This window comes from Camelus dromedarius, chromosome 3 (genome assembly GCF_036321535.1).
Source record: "Camelus dromedarius isolate mCamDro1 chromosome 3, mCamDro1.pat, whole genome shotgun sequence".
In the NCBI taxonomy this organism is placed as follows: domain Eukaryota; kingdom Metazoa; phylum Chordata; class Mammalia; order Artiodactyla; family Camelidae; genus Camelus; species Camelus dromedarius.
The window spans coordinates 97,988,163-98,013,224 of NC_087438.1; the positions used below are offsets into that span (position 1 = coordinate 97,988,163).

Here is a 25,062-nt window from a genome sequence, read left to right on the forward strand (position 1 = left end):
ACTCCACACCCACCCAAGTTACCATGGAACTGGTACAAACAGAAGGGAGTTTAATGTGCTATTAGCTCTGATCTAAGTAGCTGACATAACACCAATTAAATTTATAATGACACTGGAGTAATAAAAGAGCACTTAGCACACTTCTCTTTACAAACATGATTCAAGGGGTGGTTTTCATTTTGCCCTTTCTTCAATTTCCAGATGCTAGGCCATTTAGAAGTCACTTAAAACCTCTCTACTCAAAGAGCTGGTGTTTAGGGAGTTCCTCATTTTATAAGAAATGGATCACTAATATTAGTAGGCCTAGCTACTGGCAGTACCCACGGCATAAGAAACCCCATTTCTTTCAGAGTAAAAATGAATGATATAGTGGTGAGAATCTAGAATCTAGAATCCTGGGTTCCCATTTCGATCTCCCTCTCTTTCTGACAGATTCTGGTTCTGACTCTGGGAAGGACATGTGATCTCCCTTTTCAAAATACGGGCAGAGGCCACCAAGTTTATGAGATGGTCTTATTACAGAATCCATGTCTATCAGGAAGTAAGAGCAGCAGATATCACTAACCTCCTGGCACTTGCATCCTTGAGCCCACTGACCAGCCCTAACAATGTCTATGTTTATGCTACACATGGAAGGAGTCACTAGGCCCTTTGGCCACATTTACATGGTTTATACTGAGGCTATCAACAATGGGTCCTTTGAATAAAATACTGAAAGTTTTATGTTCTTATGGAATACAGCAAATAAACTGAGTAAACTACAGATATCTGTTAGTGTGGGTAGAGCTCAAAAAAAAGACAAGTTATTGAAAGATATGAACAATATGACATCATTTGTTGAATATAAGATGTTATGAAACATGGAATGAAATGATATACCTAATACCTGATAGTAGTTGCTTCTGGTGAATGGGAATGAGACAGAGGTGAAGCCAAGAGGGAAGTTACAAAGGAGACTTCAACTTCATTGGTATGGTTTTATTTTTATAAAAAATAAGCAAACATAAATAAATATTCCAAAATTTTAACATTTGTTAATTCCAAGTGGTGAGTACACCGATGTTTGTTAAAATAGCTTCATACATTTTGTATCGTTTTTTCCCAATTAAAAAAAAACCTTTGTAAGTTGATGGTAATACATTCAACCAGTAAACAGCTACTGAGCATCCATCATATGCAAATAACAAAATCCTGCATTTACCAAGTATTTACAGTGTGGCAGGAATAGTATCAAGTGATTTACATGTATGTCATCAGGTAGGTACTTTTTGTAATAAGGGAGAAATGCTTATTCTGTTTACCTCCAGTTTTCATCAGCTATTAGTCTTGGCCTCCTCAATCTACTCTTAGGAAGACTAGTGGCTTTTCTGATTGGTGTGTTTGGAAAAAGGAACTATGGCTCAGCCCCTTTTGCTCTGCCAGGATCTGCCTGCTTGCAGAAGGTACACATTTTCCTCTTAAGTTTGACAGGCTCTGCCTGCCTCTGCAGAGAGAGATCTGTGGTTGTCCCATACTTCCAGAGATTTGCTGAGTAAGTTCACCTAATTTGTATGTTTAATTCTGGATCAGTATTAGAAATCATTATTATTGCTGCACACCTAAGCCACATCCTTCAACCTAACCTTTATCAGTAATTAAGGTAAAGCATACATTCAAAAATTTTTATCAATTTGCCTGACTTTCGGTTGATTCCACACCTACGTTGGAGATAAAGGGAAGTTATTTATGGTCCCTATCCATAAACCCTGTTGTTGCTGCTGCTTTACAGAAGAGTATTATTTAGGTCTAGAGACACTAATTAATTTACCCAAGGTGGTAGTAAGTGGCAGAGTCAGATTCATACTCAATTGATTCCAGAGTTCATGTTCTTAATAATTATGCCAAGTCATTACACAATATACATCAGAGCAAAGAAAAGCAGTACCAATTACTTGTTAAGAATCATTAAGATGAACTCAAAACATATTCTAAAGGCTGAAGCTTTTCTTAGTATATAGAGAAAGACGGTAGGAACGTGCACATTTGTATGTGCATGTGTGTAAGTGTATATAGGGAACAGTGAACATGTTAGTTATTATAAAATCCTTTTAGGGAATTTTAACCTTCAAAACTAGTTCAAAAATAGTAGGCATGTTTGCTTTCACCCATGTTAAGTACCCACCTCCCTCAAATTTTACTCAGGATATACAGATACATGTCAGGGTTTCTAATCTCCTATGCTTTAAATGAACTGTGTTGAAACATTCCTTGTAGTGTGGGCCCACAGATAGTGTACTCAGCTCTGAGATTAGCTTGATATCAGCCTCTACCTCCACCAATCCCTCCCCTGCTTCCCTCAGGATGCCAGGCTTGCACAGCTCCAGGGTCAGTGCTGGTAAGGAAAAGCCACAAAGCATTTGAAACTCAGGTCTAACTGAGCTTGACAGCCTCTGCTTCCAACACAAAACCAAGGCCCTGGACAGGAGGGCCCTAAGCATGGAGGGAACTGGTCCTACCCCTTCAGCTTGGACCCTTCACAGCATAGGCTTGCCCGTGTGGGTGTTCCCTCAGTTCTCTGGACTCACACTACACGCTGTCCACACCTCTGTAATGAGCTTTTACATCCTGTTGCAGTGCCTTTGGCTCAGTCTATGAACCTTGTTTATCCCTCCCACAGCTACCTTTTCTCCTTAGTTGACCTAATCCAATTCTATGACTTTAAATGCCACCTATAAACCGACAATTTATAGACAATTCTCAATTTTATTTCACTAGCCTAGAGTTCCAGATTCATATTTCCAACTATCTATTCAACATCTCAACTTGGGTATCTAATTGTATCTCAAAGGTTAACAAGGCCCAAACCAAACTTACAATTTGCTTTACAAAATACTTTTGAAACTTGAAAACTGACTAGGAGACACTGATCTATGAATCATCAATAGTGCATATGTTCCCATAAACATGTGAAATCTCTGTGGAGTCCATTACACATGGAATGCTGTGTGGAAACCATACTGAATGAACAGCACTGCACTGGGAATAACTACTTGCCCAGAATAAAGTGAGTAAAACAAAGCTGATCTCATTCATTTTATCCTTAGCTCCTTTCCCTTAGGCCTTTCCAGCCTCATTTCTCACTCTAACCCTCCATTCCACCACTCTACTTTCAGACTTTTGTCCACGCTATTTCTTTTATTTGAAATGCTCTCTCCTCTGCCCCAAACATAAGTAGCAAAATTCTAACTAATCTTCAAGGCCCAAATGAAATGCCTCCTATCTCATGAACCCATTCCTGATTTCTCCAACAGGTGAACGAGTGACATATTTGGGAGGAAGGAGGTATGATTCCTTTGTAACAGGTCCAAAAATCTGAGTCCTTTCTTTCATCCCTACACCCAATTGTCTTGCCTCCACCTTTGAATATATCTGGATTCTGACCACTTCCACTGTCACCAACCTGATCCAAGTCCAGATATAATGCTACAGACTCCTAAAGGTCTTGCTTCCACCCCTGCCCTCCAATCTATCCTCAACACAACAGCCAGACTGGTCCTTTCAAAATGTAAATCAGATCATGTCATTCTTCTTATTCAAAACCCTCCCCAAACCCCCAACTTCAGAGCATAATCCAAGACCCCTAATCCTAAAGTCCTTAATACCCTATATAATCTATTCACTGATACCTTCTGATTTCATTGCCTACTATTCATGCTGACTCAGCACCAGCTGAACTGGCCTCCTTGCTGTTCTCCCAGCTCATCAATTATGCTCTCACCTCTGAGAGGTGTTTTTTTTTTTTTTTTCCCCACTTCTGAGTTTTTATACTTCCTGTTTCCACTTCTTGGAACCCTTTTCTTCCAGTTGTATACATAGCTTGCTCCCTCATTCCCTTCAGGCCTCTCTGCTCAAATACCACTTTATCAGAGAAACTTTCCCTGTCAACACTATATAAAACAGCTTATATACTCCCACCGTTCTGTGTCTCTTTACCCTGTGTTTTCTTTTTAGCATGTATCAACTATATTGTTTATTATCATTTTCCCTCCGCTCCAATTCTCCAGAATATAAGCTCCATCAGGGCCTTTGCTAATTATATCTTCTTTGCCTAAAAAAGTGCATGGCACATGGTAAGTACAATAGACTGCAGGTTCCTTAATGTATAAGACTGAAAGAACAAAAAGCCTCCATGATTACTCATTATCCCCAAAGTACACTGTATAATCCCCAAAGTACACTCCATAATCAAGATACCCAGCAAACGTGCTTTTTTAAAAAATATACATACACTTCTTCTGGCCTACCTAACAGTTACTACTGGCCAAAGCCTTATGTCTTGAATCTTAGAACTGTTAGTCCTCCCAAAGGAAGGAAAAGGAAAAATCAGTTGTAAGTGGAAAATTCAGCCTCTGATACTGAAAGCATCAATGCTTAAAAATTAAGGCAATTGATATTTACAATTCAGTTCAAAACCTGATTCATTTTAAGGCTTCAACTATAGTACCAGAAGCTCCTTCTTCCTCTTATGTTTTCCATTACCACCTCTCATACCTTCTCTAAACAGAGAAGATGACAGACAGAGTCTGCTTTAATGAAAGCTTTGAATTTGAACCCCAAAGTCCAGGCTCTGAGCATAAAGTGATGTTTTTCTTTACAGCTTTCTAGAGCTGATTAAACTCAACCACAAATGACATTTGTCTTGAGATACTTGTAAAGACTTAAAGTGCTGCTATATGTCATTCCACATGTATCACAAGACTTCACCATCTATACAGCATAAGTAGTGATGAAGACTGTGTTCTAAATTATGTATGTGAGACCCTTTAGTTCAGTTAAAATGATTATATATCTCATTAAATTAGGGAGTAAGGTAAGTTGGTGACTTAAGAAATGCCTAAAAGTAAGAAAGGCCTGAAAGTAATAAGCATTCAAAGCCTACATTGTCTAATACTAAATAGATTTTTTTATTCTCACAGTAACTCCCCCATTTCTAACCACCATCTTCTCTATCTCACCCTCTCTCAAAGGCTAACTGCATATTTCCACTGTCAAAAGCCACACGAAGGATGAGCAAAAGACCACAATCGCCTGGTTAATCTCTAGTACAACTACTGATCAAATCATGCTCTTTGAGCCCCCAGCTCTGGCTCTCCACTCTAAGTGGATGTGGGTACATGAGCCCTATGGGGTTTGGGAAAAGAGAGAGCTCAAACAATGTTTTTGTCAGCACTTTAAACAAAAAATCCATTCAATGAGAATGGTACCATGTTCCTTTTGCCCTTTCTCCTTAGGAACTAAATTAAATAGATTGCAGACAGTGGCAAAAGTTGGCCCTAGAACAGCCTCCCCCTTATTTGTTATTTTTAGCAATTTAGTCCGACAACGCCTGACAACTAAACATGCCTAGAATAGCTAAAGGGAGGGGGATTATCAGATACTACCAGCAAAAAAACACTAGTCATCACTTCCTCCAACCCTAAGAAAGAATCATTTTCCATGTCTTTATAGCATCACACAGAGTTTGAGCTTTTAGAGTCTCATATGAAAACAGAGCACATATAAAACATCAGTGGAAACTGATAATGCTTCCTGACCTGGAGTATTGTTCCACCCTCATGTGTTTTCTTAAAAACAAAAGCAGAATAAAATGAACTAAATTGTTTTACACAAAAGTTAAGAGTACAATGAATCTGTGCCCATTTTGGAAAAATTCCCTCACAAGATAATTTGTGTACACAAAGAATGGCTTCGTGAATAGTGATGGAATTGAAATATTTTTATTATAATGGTGGCAGGTGAAAGATTTATTTGAAAGCAAGACAAAGTGAGGTTGGAGAAAATACTCTAGTCATTCGTAGCAAGACAGCATCTCTCATAGACACTATGTGTAAAAAGTCTTTGAAAAAGGAGTATAATGGTAAAACAAAAATGGTAAAGTCCTAAGTAGTATAACTATCTGCAGCAGCAGATTAATTAAAATTCACAAAAACACTTCATAAAATTTAGTGAGATACCACTTATAAAAATGTCCATGTACATTCAAAAAGTTTGATAATTTATCAACATCTTCTGAACACTTTTTGCCACTATTCTAAGTAGCATGTATTTTATAAGACAGTATAGGATAAAGCACAACAAATGATAAAATGATGTCTTCCTGGGTATGTTATTTTATGTGCATGGAGTTTATAAGCTATTACACAGCTCTATCCAACAGTTTCTCTAAAACAGGTGATGTCTAATAAACTACCTTTAAGCCATCACACACATATCTGTGATTTCAGTAATTTAAGCAACATATCAAATATATCAAAGGAGATGCTATCACCTCATATTACATTTTAGCTGGCAAAGGTGTAGGCAGACAACTAGTTTTAGCTGCCAAAATAGGATTTCAATTAACTTTTTAAATTAAGGTAATGATCTGAAAGGAAACTGGTTTTTTGTTTTGCCTCCTTCCATCTTTTAAGGGGGCATTTTTGCTCCTAAAGCGGCAATTTAGAAGAAGACCAAGGTTGTAATGATAAACTTAATAGACATGACTCTAGATATTTTCTAATCTAACAGAGAGGACACTGAGGTTTAGAGCACAGCAAGGGCCAGAATCCAGAACTCCTAATACAAGGTACTTAAATTATGAATTTAGGATAATGAATGCTCTGCTATAAATCTGGTAGACTTGGAGATCTCTATTTATAGTTCAAATATCACTTGGAATCTTGTTCTTTTGAGCTGACATACACGGTGTGATCATTAATACAGGTGTGGCCAACAGCTCATTTCCTCTGGCCAGTATCTGTTACTTCAGGTTAGAGGACACTTGCAACATAAAGACTGGTCAGAGTAAGAATCTAGGGTAAAGAAAAGTATACTGATTAACTTCACCTTACCATCTGGTTACAAGAGCAGAGGCATGCAATAACATGAAAGAAAACTCAAACTCTTCAAAAGAAATAATTCACTAAGCAGCCTAAAAGTGACTGGAGAAACTCTCAGGCATGGGAGGGTGGTGGCTAAGGACACAAACAGAAAAGTAGAGACTATATAAAGTACACAGCAGTGAAGGCTGAGGTCAACAACTTCCTGTAGCATTCAAATGGATAGTCTGGTGTGGTTATAGACAAGTGTTCACAAGAGGGGAATCAGGGCATCCTAGAAATGCATCCTCGAAGAAAACAGCTGAATCAAGATGCAAAAAGCTGAATTTTGGACTAACTGGAATGCAAGTCCTTTTTTAAATCTTAATCATAAAATGAAGACACACAAGCAGTGAGCAGATTGTATCAAAGGAGTGTGTCTGTAAAATACCTGTAACATGTATTTCACAGACAAATTAGTTAAAAGGGCAAATCTATTTGAACTGTTTATATCTAAGTTCTCACCAGACCTAAAATATTTCCACTGAGGAAATGAAATATATCATATAGTTCACATTTGGGCAAATATTAGCAATTGGATCATAACACATATACACTGACCAAGACATTGATAATATTGATAACAGCCAATAAAGAATACTCAACCAGAAAAAGAGCATATATGGGCTTTTTCAGACTCATGCCTATTCTTTTCTGAAAGCCACAGAGAAGGATCACACAGCTACAATAAGCCCTAAAACACCAGAACATAAAGAATATACATAGTTCACTATAACTCTAGCCTTCCAACCATCGGGCTCTTTCAGACTTAAGTATTAAATAACAAGAACTATTTTGAAACAAACATCATTTTTACAAATGTTGAGAATGCCAAAGAATTCTATAAAGAGTATTCACATCTGAAATCCCAATGTAAGGAACAATAAAAGAAACTTCACCCAACACGCCTCAAGTCAAAACAACATAGAAAAAAAGAATAATGCACTAAACTTGCAATTATTTTTTTTTTTAATCTTCTTAAAGACACTCAGAAGTGCCTAGTTATCCAGCTGCTGCTGAAGGTGGGAAATCATCAAGCTAATTTTTAGAGTAGAGACATTTTATACTTCTCTGCAGGATGCAAACTATCCTGAATTGGAATGGGAGATGTCTCTGAAAAATAGTTCCCCTCAGCAAGAAGCTAAGAGATAAACTATGAAGACACTCTATGAGAATATCTTGACTTCTTAAGGGTAAAAGTTAACTGTTTGGAAAGATAAATTATTGTGATATAACCATACAATGAAATACGATATAGCAATGAAAATGAGTAAGTCACAATCTCAAGTAACGACATGGATGTACTTCACAAACATAATGTTGAGGAAAAGAAGCAAAGTAAAAAATACGGAGACAGATTTTGTTCATATAAAGTTGAAAAACTGTTTTGAAGGATACATACATAGGTAAAGTACAATTGTATTTTTTTTTAAATGAAATACTTATCCCCAAAGTTAGGATTACCTGGGGTTGAGGAGCAGGCAAGAATATGAGGGAAAAACGAAGTGGGGGGCTGTGTTCTGGTATCCTGCCATTATTTTATTCCTTGACCTAGATGATTGTTACAGGTGAATGTTTTATAATTATTGATTAAACTATATGTATTTTATTATATATTTCTGTAAATCCTATTATTTCACTACAAAACAAATGACTAATTTTTTAAATGGAGTCCACTTTGAGTTATATACAAGCAGATGAACACGGGTGTAATTCTTGTTTAATATATAAAAATCATTCTGTCACTGGCTTTGCTCTCACTTTTCCATTGAAAACACTGATAAGAATCAGTGCCTATCATATACTGTCAACTTGACATCACCTCCAAAGAGGGGGTGGTCCCATCAAATGCACAAAGGTACCAGACCAAAAGTGAAATATTTGGGGCAAAAACTGGACTTCCATCCAAGTGCCTACCAGTCACCACCCATGCTATGGAAAAAATGATCCTCAACAGGCAGAGTAAAATCTCCTCAATCATGGGAACTCCTCCAAAACATGTTCTCATCACAGTCTCAGAACTCAGCCAACTATAGTGTCACAGGCACCTCCTATTCACTTCTCTTGCCACTAGTCTTTCTACTTGTTTCAGGAAGTACTGTCTAACCAAAATAGCCACTTTTGTGGAAGAGTCAGGACTTTTACAGTTTCTTAGATTTTACTTATAGCATGGGCTAGAGAGCTATTTCACAACCCTGGGACTGTAACATTCTGCGTCAGAAGTGGCATTATGCAGGCCAGAATGTCCTGGTTTCCTATTCTTATTTTTATTGTGTCACTGCTGAGCTAACCAGGGTGGTGGAAGGGGTAGTAAACACGTCAGAGGTAGAGGGGAAGGAAAATGGTCAACCAGGATATGCATGTGCCTAAAATATAATAGGGACTTTAGACTGAAGACGGATGAGCCTGAAGTAGTAACTGTTCAAGAGAGAACATAAAAGTGGTCAAAATATGTTCAAATACAACACTAAAAGTTTACAGTTATCTCAAGGATTCCAAATAGTTCACATTCATAAGGCAAAAAAGGTCAGAAATTGAGTTCCAGCTCATCTGAATGATGAATCAAAGATTTTGCAACTACAAAAGCAGTTCACAAGTAATTATTTTTTTTCTACCTCCAAAAAGGTCAGCAAAAATATAGGATATATTTTTACTCTTTAGAAGATACTTATATCTCTTTACTCTATAAGGTTTTAACTCAACTTTAACTAAAACTGAGTTTTCTCAAAAAAAATTACACTTTTTGTAGCAATGCTGTACATTTCAAAAAGAAAATTATTTTTACAAAGACAAAGGCTCAGTCATAATTCCAAATACCAATAAAACTGTCATTTCTAAAAATTATGCTTTTATTCTTTTCTACTAACAATATATAGTGTATTATGTATTATACACTCAGCCATCTTCTTTATTTGTTATCAGTATTTTTAAAAAATAGAGAATTTCCTCAGTGACATAAGTAACATAACACGGTTACTCTATCATACTAAAGACATTATTTTATATTTTCTCTTGATTTGAATAGGATCAGCATCATTGTTCTACTAATTACCATTGAGATGAAATGACATTCCCTCAGAATCAGATCAATCATCTTTAGAAAGGAAAAATAAAAATCCACATAACATGAACACATTGTTTGGAAATGTGAGTCTTTTATGAAAACACTTCCTAATCAACATTGTGAGTCTGTTATGAAAACACTTCCTAATCAACCCCAGTAAAGTAGTTATAGTCTGAGGAATCCAACATAGGGGTATTAAAATGTAAATTTGGAATTTTAAGAAGATAAAGCCAGTAAGACAATCTTCCCAAGGTTAACAACAGTACAAGTCTTCACCCTTATAGGAAGCAATGTAACACTCTCTCAAGAGGACATGAGGGCAGGATTATCATACCCTGACCTCTGCTCCAAAAGAGGAAAAGGCCAGTAGGTGAGATACCAGGTGGGCTGACAATGTAGGTACAGCACACTAGAGTTACCAAAAGCTAAATATATTCCAGGTAAGCTTTGCACTCATAAATAAAGACTGGGGGAAAAAATCTGGAGAGAGCAAACATAAAGAAACAATAAGAATAGAGGTGGATAAAAGGGAGCCTAGAAAATACTAACGAAGATGGTCTCTCAGATCAGAGAACCTGAATTAGACCAGCACCTATGTTATGTCATGGAAATGGTTTATCCATAGTGTCATTTATAAAGACTGTTGATGGGGGTGAAGAGGCATACACAGTGGGGTCAAGTTAACAGCTTTAGTCAGAAACTGGACCTATGGAACCAAAGCAAACACAACCTTACTTCTTCAGAGATGAAAATGTGCTAAATGGAATAGCCTCATCTTTGTCTTCAGAGTTAAGCATAAATTGTGCCTCTCCAATTTAACTGTAAGGTATCTGAGGGTAGAAATTAATAATGCTAATGATAATTAAACAGGATTAAGAGGAAACAGTCTAGACTGGCAAGAAATACTAGGGCCCAGAAAAAAAGACTATATTCGAAAGGCAGAGTCATAACTGGGAGATCCTGGGAAAAACGATTTAGAGCTCTGAATCTGCATCAAGCTTCCCAAGTAATAGGAAACCATATTTGTAATTACTTCAACTGATGATAGTTTACAAGCCCAAATCCTCACAGTGTGTTACGAAATCAATAGAATCATTAGAGAGAACAAGGGGAAAGCACCCAATTTAACACTCAGGAATCAGGAAATGCTTCTCAGGAGAAGTAGTCCTAAACTAAGATTTTAAGTATTAACAGAGCTAGACACAACACTGTAAACTGACTATACTTCAGTAAATAAATAAATACATACATACACACACACACACATATAAAGAAACTACATAAATACTGCTACAATAGTATACAAATTTGATATTCAATTCGTGACTGAATTTGTGGATAACTAAAACATTTTTCTTTTTGAATTAAAAAATTTAAAAAATGAATGAATGAATAAACAAATAAATAAACTTTTAAAAAACAAAAACAACAACAAAAAAAACCAGAGCTAGTAAGAGCAGGAGGAGGAAGTTCCCAGGAGGAGGGAACTACTTTTGCTAAGATCTAATAGAAACAAAGAAAACACAGCAAGTTCTAAAAACAGAATATTTCTGCGTGTCTAGAGCACACAGCATTTAAGAGAAGGAAGAGGATATGAGGGACATGAGAGAAACAAACAGGAGTCATTTCATAAAGAGCCCTAAAGGTATGTTAAAGAGCTTGAACAATGATGGGGTTTACACACAGACCAGATTAAACATTTTAGAAAGGTCATTCTAGCTGAAATATGTTAAATGGATTAGAAGAGAGAAAGCTGGAGATGGAAAAAAACCAGTAAAGATGCTACTGCAGATAGTGGGAGCAGCTGGTTTAAAGGTGGGGGGAAAATATTCCAGAGGGAAGTAACACTTAATAAAGAAACAGGGAAGAAGTAACATTCAGAGACAATACAAATCTTCCAGAATTGATGAAAGTCAATAATCCTCAAATTCAGGGAAACCAACTAATCTAAGCAGGATTAAGAAAAAAACAAAAAGACTAAATCCTCACCTAAACATATCCCAGAGAAACTACAGCATGAAAGACGAGAGAACATTAAAGTAGCCACAGAGAAAAGACAAAGGAACAGCAATTAGACTGACAGGTAACTTCTCAACAGCAACAATGAAAGCCAGAAGTCAGTAGAATGCTATCTTTAAAAGAGCTGAGAAATTCCTAAACATATAAAGCAAAAAGAAACATATCCTCTCAACTATGCATCCAGTAACAGTGAGCATTTACAGGACCCAGACAGTAGTCTCTAAATACCACTGCCCACTAAACTGAAAGACTAACGAGAAATTGATAAATACCATCACAGAAGTAGTTTTGACACATCTCTCTCAACAATTAACTGAATAAGGAGGAAAAAAATCAGTGAGAAACACAGAAGATCTGAACACTACAATTAACAATGTATGTGTGCATATGCATACATTTCAGGCTGAAGTAAAATTATAAAGGCACGGCAGTGGAAAGTATAGGATTGTTTCAGGGAAGAGAAGAGTATGTGTAGCAGACGATACTATTAAAAATACAGGTTAGGGCAGTATTGGAAAGTATACTAAATGCAGAGCAGGCATCATGTGTTAACTGAATATTGAGGTAATAAGGAAACCAAAATAGTAGGAGAAATGGAAAACAAGAAACTGAATATAAACTACCTTCATGTTACTAAAGTGGAAAGATAAATTGTCAAGTGATGAAAAACAGTATATACAGCATAATTTCTCTTTATTTAAAAAACAGTGTGTATACGCATATATAAACATGTTCATAAAATAAAGTTTGGAATGATACACACCAAACATAAAGATGGCACTTGAAGGTACGCAGTGAAGAGGGGAAAGTCATATTTTCATTTAATCATTTTATTTTTTTGTTTGACTTTTTCTTTTTTATAGTATACTTACTTTGCTTTTGTAATATAAATATCATGTAAAATGAAAGATTAAAAACAAAAAAAGCAATATAACTTCCTACAGTAGAGGCTAGAGTTTAACTCAGCTAGTTTTTCGTAGCTGTTATTAGCATTTCAAATACCCACCAAGAGGTTAGCTAATCTACTTCTATTATCTGACAGATAACCAGGATACTCTTACCAGCATTTGAAAGACTCCATGAAAGGAAATATTTGGAAAATTAATTTCCTAACACTCATTAAAACTGAATAGCATGCTAAAATCATCATTAGTGGCAATTTTACCTTGATAATTTTTAAAATTATATAACTTAACACATTTTTTTACAATGTATCTGTAACGGAGATTATAAGACAAAAACAATTTCATCCCCATGTCCTATCTAATTTCCTTAGGGTAATCAGTGTTAATTTACTAATTTATATCATTATCAATGTTCATATACAGATCTTCGCTTTTGTTTGTTTTCATAAAACGATAAGTATTTATACATTACTTTGCATCTTGCTACTTATATTCATCAGGACAATTTTAGATACATTTACCAACAGCTGCAAAAACACATTTCTTATTGTCTACATGACATGGTTTCAGAGTTTTTTAAGATATTTTTGTTTAGAAAACTCAGTCTAGAATAGTTAAGCTGGCAAAAATGATAAAATAGGACATAATAATCTGGTTACTACAAGATAACAGTTTTTTCTCTTTTTTTTGTTTATTTGCTTATTTGCTTTGTTTTACAATACATCTTTCTAGCTATAAATCCATTATCAAGTGTGTTTAAATTCTCATTGGTAGTCAACTAAAAATAAGCCTAAGTAACCTAAGACACTACATGCTTGCCCAGGCCATGCCAAGTCAGTGCCCCTGAGAAATCCCCAGGAGGCTACAGGGGGTGTCTGACCAATTCTGCAGAGGACTGAGTCAGATTCTGAACGACTGCCTCAAATAGCACTCAAAGAAATTAGATAAAGTGACCTATGAAGTCATTATATCCACCCCCATCTCAGGAAATCTTGGTCCCAAAGAAACAATAACCAGTTTTCTGTCCAGTCCAACTTTTACTATATACAGGATAGATCATTCACCATACCCCAAGAAGAATATTTCAACAATTTTAAAGAGTTTAATGTATAAAGAAATTATAAGAATAAACTCCAATTTTCCAAAGATGTACTAACTTACCCTTACCTATCATCATTTTTTCTAGCTAAAAAAAAATCTGTGTTTCTCACTGGAGCACCATCCTTCAGACAGTTAGTTACAGCTCAGATAGTTAATAGTCATAGCTCTAACATAATTAGAAAAAATGAAAACACTGTGACATGACTTTGGCAGGCACACATTTTCGTTTAATATGACACAATAAGATAATTACTTTTTATCTAAAAGTTGACCACTACTATCAATATTCACTCAAAACTTACTTCCAATTCTTTAATTTTTTCTTCTGCTATTTTCTGTTTCTCCAGCAGCTGACTGTGAATTGCTTCCTTGGACTGAAGAATAAACCTACAAAACATGAAAAAATTGAAGATTAAGCCACATAATCACTATATTCATCAAAACCAACAGCTACATGCCACAAATATTAAACTAAGAAAACAAAAAGGATGACCTCCCAATTCAGAACAAATAAAATGCGTTATTACATTAAATAAGACAAACTCAGGAAACTACCACAGGTTTAAGCCTTCTTGGCTAAGAAGGAATAAAAACTTAAAAGTAAATTCTGCCTTCTTTTCTAAGAAGGGAATCCAAGTAGATTTGTTGACAAAAGGAAAAGGAAAAAAAAAACAAAACATAAAGGGATAAAAATCTATTATAGGCTAAGAGAAAAGTTAACAAAAATTCCCCAAAACTTTAATTTTTCAGTATCTACATCAACTTATATCTAGATATTTTTCAAACAGTATTTGTAAATTACAGCTCCCCCTCCAATCTTTTAATTTTTTTCTCTTTGTAACAGCAGTAACTCATGACCTTTTAAAGTCACAATCAAGTACTGTGCTGGATCAATGCATTAGTGTTTATATGATTTCCTCACACAAAAAGCACTGTATAAAGCCCAGTATCTTTTATTATTATTTCCAGAGTGTATAATACCTCTTAAAAGCTCAAAATGCACAAGTGGAAGTTTTCAACTTTTCCATTTTACATTCAGGCACGTTATTTACAGATGATAAGGGTGTGACTATGGGGAAGCTTTCAAAATTAACACTGAATCTGTTTTGTGACTTTATGTTCATAATTCTTGCTGTACAGAAAGGAAGAGCAAACTATTTTATAGCCTAAAGCAAGTGATCTGAAATATTTCTCTTCCACTGGAAGCAAGGGAAAACCTCAATTACTCAAATCTCTTTCAAGATTGTCCACCTGGGCAATAATAGTTTTCAATTAAAAATTACAATTAATTAAGCAGATTGTTTCCTCTCTTTGCACATAACTTAAAGGTTTAGCCAGAAACTAAACACCATTTCTTAACAAAAAGCCAAACAAGAAAACCTATCAAGGTAGCAATACAGAGTTTCCTCTACCAACCTCACAAAAACAACACTGTGTCTAGGTAGGTTCCTACCAAAAGAGTCTGCTATTATAGCTATAAAACAAGTAAAAGCAAAACAAACAGGGCAACTCTAACTTTGCCCAGACACCTAGGAAGAAACTTGTTTTTTCTCTCCTCTTCATGAATACACCTTGGCATACATGTAATACAGTCGGGTGAACTTCTCTTACCACTCCACAATTAAGCATGTGTCCTGATGTGGAAAGTCTAGATAATTTAACTGATGATCCTGGTCTTTAGTAGTAACCTGATCCTTTGTAAAAATCTTATTCATACATTTACTGCAAAGACAGACCATATTATTGCAAAACAAGGATTACTACATAACCCTTTGGTCCAAAATATTCTTATTTTTAGTCCAAGAGACAGATGCTATTTCTGATTTAAGACTACAGTTTACAGACTATTTTTCTCAAAACTAATTATTTAGTGTAGTATTTTGAGAAGAGTTGTTTTGAACTGTAATAATTCTCAGTGACACCATATAAAAAGTATTAAAAATCCAAGCCGAAGAGTCACCAAATTATGTCAATACATGCAGAATTTTACTAACAATGTGTTTTGGCCAGGGAAATAATTTTCAGAGTAAAATATACATTTTTAAATAGCACTGATTGCTGGCCAGTAAGTAGTATTCTCAAATAATAGGTCATCGGGCATTATCTTTATTAGTGTCTGGGAAATTTTCAAAGCTAAGATTAGAGGTCAAGTCATTACTTATGTGGCCTTTAAAAATAAAGTATCTGAACAGATACTAAATCCCTTGAGCAGAAAATAAAATTACTAGAAAGCAAGAACACTCAACAACAAAAACATGTTTTTCCATGGCCACACACCCCTGAGGTAGACTGTGCCAACTTCAAAGGCCAGAGAGAGATGTCACCAAAGCTGGCCAACCTACTCTAAGCCTGAGTACATCTCAGCCTTGAAAGTTTGAAACAAAGATGAGTATTGAGTAAATTCAAATGTCTACCTCAAAGAATAATTACACAGTCAAAATTCAAACAAAAAATTTATGGAAAATTTGGTTTAGTCCTCAATTTAAAAAGTGCCAAAGATACACTGTACAGAGATTAGAAAGAACCCCCAGAAACATTTGGATTTCTGGGAAAAGTCTCCAGAAAACAGCTTTATCTAGTGTTAAAAAGACACTGAATTATCAGATGCTATTTTGAAGAAAAAGGATGTATCATGGTAATGTATGAGTAATGAGCATATATAATAAATACTATATACACTATTTCTCAAAGCAGAAAATCTCACAAATAGCCTGCCTGATAGTTTATGGAAGGACAGATGGTAGATAAAGGATTCTGCAGTCCAGAATGTGCCACAAAGGAAAAACAAACCAATCATGGAGAAAAATTATTTTCATATAACAAATAATATGCCAAGAACATGCTTATAATACTCAGTATTATACAATCTACATTAGAGTCACTGCTTTGTAAAGGCCTCTACATTGGAAATCAATGCCATGTGGCCCTGCACAGTCAACTATCAAAGATATGTAGCCTGCCGTTTCATTTCCTCATTTATTTATAATTTATGCCAGCTGAAAAACATACTTTTATGATGGCTTTTGGTTTTCTTTGAGAAACATCAGAAGCTGTGTTCTGAGTTGTCCTGCAGGGTGCTATATAATTTCCACTTTCTAAGGATTCAGCATTTATCAGAAATACTGTTTACCTGCCAAAACACAATCTCGGATCAGTAGCAATGCTGTCTTTTGGGTACACTTCCAAAGTATGGTAACCTGGACATACACAATTCAGAGACAACAATATGCTTATGATAATCCATTTTGTTTGAGTGGGGAATTTTTAGAAGATGTGTGAAAATACATTCTATTGGCATTTAGGGAATCCACAAATTAAGTAGCACAGAAAACGCTAAAACAAGAATGATCCTATCTTGCTGCTTTGCCTTATTCCACTGGTGATGAAAACTAGTTGCACGTGTGCACAAAGATCCACAAGCAAAAATAAAAATGTTTACTTCATAATTTTTGAGCAAAACAAAAAATTAAATCCTTTAGTAAAGAAGCAATTAAAAAATTATAGTACATCCATATTGTGGAAGGCTGAGTAAGACTTCTGTGACTGGCATTATGCAGAGCAGACATCCTTTACACTCTTCCCAATTAACAACAAAGCAAAAAAAAAAAATTTTTTTTTTTTAACATTTTGCTGAGCAATCACAAATCGAAGATTACACAGTGTGGACAAAAGGGAACACTTCATGCACTATTAGTGGGAATGTAAACTGGTGCAGCCACTATGGAAAACAGTATAGAGACTCCTCAAAAAATTTAGGGAAAAAAACCAACCATATGATCCAGCAATTTCACTCTTGGGTATTTATCCAAAGAAAATGAAAATACAAATTCGAAAAGATACATTCACCCTCTATGTTCATTGCAGCATTATTTACAACAGCCAATATATGAAAGCAACCTAACTGCCCATCAGTATATGAATGGATAAAGAAGATGTGAGATACACACACAGACAAAGACACAGACACACACATCATGAAATATTACTCAATCATAAAAAGAATGAAATATTCCCATTTGTGACAACATCAATGGAACCAAAGAGTATGATGCTAAGTGAAATAAGTCAGATAAATACTGTATGATTTCACTTCTATGTGGAACCTAAAAAACAAAACAAATTAATAAATATAGCGAAACAGTTACAGATACAGAGAACAAACAGGGCACTGCCGGAAGGGATAAGGGTGGGAAGAGGAAAGAAATAGGTGAGGGAGGTTAAAAGGTACAGATTTCCAGTTGCAAAGTAAGTCAGTGGCATAAAATGTACAGTATGGGAACTACATTCAGTAACTATGTATTATCTTTGTATGGTGACAAATCATAACTAGACTTACCACGATGATCATTTTGAAAGGTACAGAAATACTGAATCACGATGCTGTATAAGAGAACGAACATAGTGTTGTAGGTCAACTATACTTCAGAAACAAAATACAAACCAACTCAGAGAAAGAGATCAGATTTGTGGTTAACAGAGGCAGTTGTTGAAGGGAGGGGAGCTGGATGAAGGCAGTCAAAAGGTACAAAATTCCAGGTATGAGATAAGTTAAGTCCTAGGGATGTAACATTTAACATTATAAATACAATTAACACTGCTATATATTTATATGAAGTTGTTAAGAGAATAAATCCTAAGAGTTCTCATCACAAGGAAAAAAACGTTTTGTTTCTTTACTTTTGTATCTGTATCAGATGATACATGCTCACTAAACTTATGTGACAATCATTTCATGATGTATGCAAGTCAAATCATTATCCTATACATCTTAAATTTATACAATGCTGTTTGTCAGTTATATCTCCATAAAACTAGAAGAAAAAAAGATTCTTCAGAGGGCCAGAATGAAGTGAAATCAGGAATTGTGGATAGCAAGAAAGCAAAAAAATTAGCTTCCACCTTGAGAGTTTCTGCTGAATCCTATACACCGTGAGCATCCATACTGGCATAGAAATAGGATATAAAACAGGAGATAAAACATAGGTGCCATCCAAAGTGAGGATATTATTAAGAAAATCCACAATTAAAGACAGGTTCCCAAAGGGTTCCACCTTTAAGAGTGAAAAAGAAATAAACTTGTCTCTCAGGAGGTTAAAATAAAAGAAACCTGTCTATCTTATATACCTTAGTGGTGAGTAAAATGAAAAAACAAAAATGTCCCCTAAGAATTTATAACCATAAGCTCGCATTCTCATGAGTTGTGGGCCAAATTCAACCTATTACATGGTCCAGAAAATCTCAAGCATAGAATTTAATTTGCAGGGTTCCTAATTAAGCATGTGGCAAAGGTCAAGTAAACTTGAAGATGGGTTAATAAAAATTAATGAAATTAAAACAAAAAGAGAAAAAGAGGTGTAAAAAACAAAAAAACAAACAAAAAAACAAAACAAAAAATAGGATACAACATGCAAGACATAAGAGACAATATTAAGCTGTCTAACATGAGTAAAGATCCAGAAAGAGGAGGAAAAAAGTAGAGAAGAAACACTGGAAGAGATAATATACAAGGATTTTCTAAAACAAACGGGAAAAAAAAAACCAAATGACAGTTCCAAGATACTCAGAGAAAAACAAGCAAAATAAACACCAAAAAAACAAAACTAGCCATAGCATAATTAAACTACCAAAAGCTAAAACTAAAAAGAAAATCTTGACAGCAGCAAGAAAATGACACACTGCATTAAGAGAAACAAAAATAAGACTTACAGCAAACTTCTTGTCACAAACTATGCAAGGAAGAAGACAATGGCAGAACATTTTCAAAGTACTAAAAGTCAAAAGCTATTAAACCAGCATTATGCACAGTGAACATACCTTTGAAATATGAAGGGGAAATTCAAACAAAGCTGAGAGAATTCATTCCAGCAAACATATATAAAAAATTTTAAAGGTAGTTCTTCCAATGGAAGGAATATGATAACATATGGCAACTTATACAGAAATGAAAAGTACTAGACATAGGATAAATTAACATAAAAGATAAAAGATGTTTCATACACACTATGATGTATAAAATAAACAAGGATCTACTATATAGGCACATGGAACTATATTCAACATATTGTAATATTCTATAGTGGAAAAGAACCTGAAAAAGACTACACACAAACATACACACACACATATATAACCGAATCACTTTGTTCTACACCTGAAACTAACACAACATTGTAAATCAAGCACACCTCAATAAAATTTTTTAAAAAGTAAAAAAGAACTTTTACCTTATTGTTAATCATTTTAAAAGATAGTTGACTGTCTAGAGCACGTGTTGGCAAACTATGGCTTGCAGGCCAAACCAGCCACACTCATTTGTTTACAGAATGTCAAATGTGCTTTCTCCCAACAATGGCAGAGTTAACAGAGACAGCTGTGACAGAGATCATATGGCCAGCAAAACCAAAAATATTTACCATATGCCCCATTACAAAACAAGCTTGCCAACTCATGATCTAAAGCAAAACAGCAATGATATATACCTTGGGCTTCATAATAAATGTAAAATCTGTAACAATAAAAAAAAGAATGCTGAGGAGATTTAAAATATAATAAGATGAAGTGGCATAATATTCATAATATTATTTAAAAGTAGGTTTCACTAAATTAAAGACATTGTAAAAAAATAGGACAATCACTAAATAAATAAATGTTTTACTAAGGACTAATAAGCAAAAAGTGAAAATAAAATAGGATCATAAAATATACTCAACCTAAAAGAAGGCAGAAAAAGAAAAAAGGAATAAAGAATAAATGAGACAAAGAGAAAGCAAGCAAGATGGAAGATTTAAATCCAAATATAATTACAACTATAGCAATAATTACTAGAAATGTAAATGATCTAGAGACCCCAATTAAAAGGCAAAGACTGTCAGACTTGAATTTAAAAGCAGGACCCTTAAAAAAAATAAAAATAAATAAAAATAAAAGCAGGACCCAACTACATGCAATCACAAGAAATTCATATTTTAAATAAAAAGAAACAGATAAATTCCAAGTAAAAGCAAGATGATACCAACTAGGATGGCAATAATCAAAAAGACAGATAATAACAAGTGTTGGAGAGGATATAGAAAAGTTGGAACCTCATAATTTGCTAGTGGATACGTAAAATGGTATAGCTGCTGTGGAAAATATTCTGGCAGTTCCTCAAAAAGTTAAACACAGAGTTACCATTCAGCAATTCTACTTCAAGAAATATAACCAAGAGAAAAAAAACAAAAAACACTCACATATACATACACAAAAACTTGACTAAATTTTCAAAGCAGATTATTTATGACAGCTAAAAAGTGGAAACAACTGAGATGCCCAACAACTGATGAATGGATAAATAATATGTGGTATAGCCATACAATGGAATATTACTTGGCATAAAAAGGAATCAAATAGTGATTCATGCTACAGTGTAGATTAACCTTTAACACACAATGCTGAGAAGAGACATATCACATATTGTATGACTGTACGATTCTGTTTATATGAAATGTCCAGAAAAGGCAAATCTATACAGACAGAATGACTAACAATTGGCACACAAAGTAGTATAGCCACTTTGGAAAAGAGTTTGGCAGTTTCTTATGAACATAATCAATTATTCACCATTCAAGATAGCGATCCCACTGCTAGGTATCTACCTAAGAGAAATAAAAACATACATCTATGCAAAGAACTGTACACAAATATTTATGGCTGTTATTCAGAGTTGCCCAAAACTAGAAACAATTCAATGTCTATCAACAACTGAGTGGACAAATTGTAGTACAACTACACAATGGAATCCTATTCAGCAATAAAATGGAAAAAAAATAGTGATACACCCATCAATACAGAGAGATATTGAAAGCATTATTCTAACTCAAAGACGACGAACACAAAAGGCTACACACATGATGATTCTACTTAAATAATATGCTTAAAAAGGAAAAACTACAAAAACAAAAAAAACAGATCAACAGTTGCTAGGGGATGGTAGTAAAGAGAGAGAACTGATTACAAATGGTCATAAAGGAATGTTTTGAGGAGTTGTATATATTGTATAATTTAACTGTAGTGATAATTACATAGCAGTATACATATGTTCATCAAAACATGTATAACTGTACAACTAAAACAGGTAAGTTCTACTCTGTACAACTTACATACATGTAAAGCAAAAACACAATAAGGAAATGACATTACTTCCAACAAAATGGGAACAACAGATTAATCCTAAAATGACAGTAGAGTAAGTACATTTAGGAATCTCAAATGTGACAAAGTAAAAGAACAAAATCCCTTTTTTTATGAAATAAAATTGGGTAGTATAAATCAAGAAGCCTGATGACAAAAAGAACCAAATTCTGGAATTTAAAAATAGAAAAAATAACTAAGGTTACAATAATTAGTTAAAGGATATACAAGATAAAAAGATGTAAAATGTGATATCAAAAATAAAAAGCATGGAAAGTGTTGATAACTACAGCAAACAATAAAAGGATAAACATGAAGACGTAAGAGGACATCAAAATCATAAAAACTGGAGGAGAGGAAGAAAATGTAGAGTTTCTTTTAGAATGTGTTTGAGCCTATATGACTACCAGTCTAAAGCAAGTAGATATAGTAATAGGTTAACATACTCAAAAAATAGGGTAAACACAAATCAAAGACATATAATAGATTCAGAAAAACCAAAAAGAAGAGAATACAAACACAACACAAAAGAAAACCATCAAACCACAAAAGGAAAAACAAAAAGAAAGGAACAAAGAAGAAATACAAAATCACTGGAAAATAAGGCTTAAAATGGCAATAAATACATATCTATTAATAATTACCTTAGATGTCAATGGGCTAAATGCTCCAATCAAGACACAGAGTGGCAAATGGGATTTTTTTTTTAAAACAAAAAGAGCCTACAAATGCTGCCTACAAGAGACCCACTTCAGGGTGAAGGATCCACATAGACTGAAAGTGAGGGGATGGAAAAGGATATTTCATGCAAGTGGAAATGACAAGAAAGCAAGGATAGCAATACTAATATTAAACAAAACATTCTTTATAACAAAGGCTATAAAGAAAGATAAAAAGGAACGCTATATAATAATAAAAAGATCAATACAAGAAGAGGATATTGCACTCTTTAATGTATATGCACCCAATATAAGCACACATAAGTACATAAAACAAGTATCAACAGACAGAAAGGGAGAAACTGACAGGAATACAATAATAGTAGGAGACTAACACCCCACTCACATCAATAGACAGATCTCTCAAACAGAAAATCAATAAGGCAACAGAGATTCTAAATGATACAATAAAACAGACTAAATCGACAGTTTCAAGACATTACATCCAAAAAAATGAGAATATGCATTCTTTTCAAGTGCACATGGAACATTCTCTAGGACTGATTACATACTAAGACAGAAAACAAGCCTAAACAAATTTAAAAAGATAGAAATTATCTCAAGCATCTTTTCTGACCACAATGGTGTGAAACTAGAAATCACAGAAAGAAACGAGAAAAAAAAAAACCATCACATGGAGACTAAACAACATGTTGTGAAAAAACTAATGGGTCAATAATGAAATCAAACAAATTTTTAAAATACCTTGAGACAAATGACAATGAAAGCACAACCATATAAAAATCTATGGGATGCAGGAAAAGTAGTTCTTAGAAGTTCACAGCGATACAGGTCTTCCTTAAAAAAACAAGAACTCTTTCAAATAAACAACCTAAACTAACACCTAAAACAATTAGAAAAAGAACAGACAAAACCTAAAGTCGATAGAATGAAGGAAATAATAAAGAGCAGATAGGAAATAAATTAAGAAGAGATTTAAAAACAGAAAAAAAATGAATAAAATCAAGAGCTGGTTCTTTGAAAAGGTAATAAACAAAACTGACAAACCGCTGGCCAATGTCACCAAGAAGAGAGGATCCAAATAAACAAAAAATAAAAGAGGAAAAATAACACCAGATACCATAGAAATACAAAAACCATAGGAGAATACTATGAACAATTATATGCCATCATATTGAACAACCTAGAAGAAATGGAAAAGTTTCTAGAAACATACAGCCCACCAAAACTGAATCAAGAAGAAATAGATCATCTGAACACACCAATCACTAGAAATGAAATAGAATCTTTAAAAACACAAAAAACAAAACAAAACAAAAACAAAAACCTCCCTGCAAACACAAGTCCCAGATCAGACGGCTTCACTGGGGAATTCTACCAAACATAAAAAGAACTCTTCTGGTTCTTCTCAAATTCTTCCAAGAGACTGAAAAGGAGGGAGTACTCCCAAACTCATTCTATTAAGCCACCATCACCCTGATACCAAAACCAGACAAAGACACTACCAAAAAAGAAAATTACAGGCCAATATCACTGATGAACATATATGCAAAAGTTCTCAACAAAATATTAGCAAACAGAATCCAACAATACATAAAAAAGATCATACACCATGATCAAGCTGGATTCATCCCAGGGACACAAGGATGGTTCAATATATCCATATTGACCACTGTGATACACCACATCCACAAAAGAAATGACAAAAACCACATGATCACCTCAATAGATGCAGAAAAAGCATTTGATAAAATTCAACACCCATTTATGATATAAACTCTTACCAAAATGGGTATAGAGGGAACATATCTCAACATAATAAAAGCTATTTATGACAAAACCACAGCCAGCATAATACTAAATGCTGAAAAACTGACAGCCTTCCCACTAAAATCTGGAACAAGACAGGGATGCCCACTCTCACCACTTCTATTCAACATAGTCTTGGAAGTCCTAGCCAGAGCAATCAGGCAAGAACAAGAAATAAGAGAGATCCAAATTGGACAAGAAGAGATAAAACTGTCACTATATGCGGATGATATGATACTATATATAGAACACTCTAAAAGCTCCACACAAAAACTACTAGAGCTGATAAAAGAATTCAGCAAGGTAGCAGAATACAAGATTAAATACAAAAATCAGTTGCATTTCTTTACACTAACAATGCATTAGCAGGAAAAGAAAGTAAAGACACAATCCCTTTTAAAATCGCATCCAAAACAATA

The 25,062-nt window shown here is 34.5% G+C and overlaps 1 protein-coding gene across 1 annotated transcript in view; it reads right to left on the reverse strand.

The window, feature by feature from the left end:
* Positions 1 to 25,062, reverse strand: part of PFDN1 (prefoldin subunit 1) — a 59,428-nt gene that overhangs the window by 13,405 nt on the left and 20,961 nt on the right. The window contains exon 3 of the mRNA XM_010990778.3: positions 14,288 to 14,372. Within this exon, the coding sequence (XP_010989080.1) occupies positions 14,288 to 14,372 (85 nt within the window). The remainder of the gene's footprint in view (positions 1 to 14,287; positions 14,373 to 25,062) is intronic.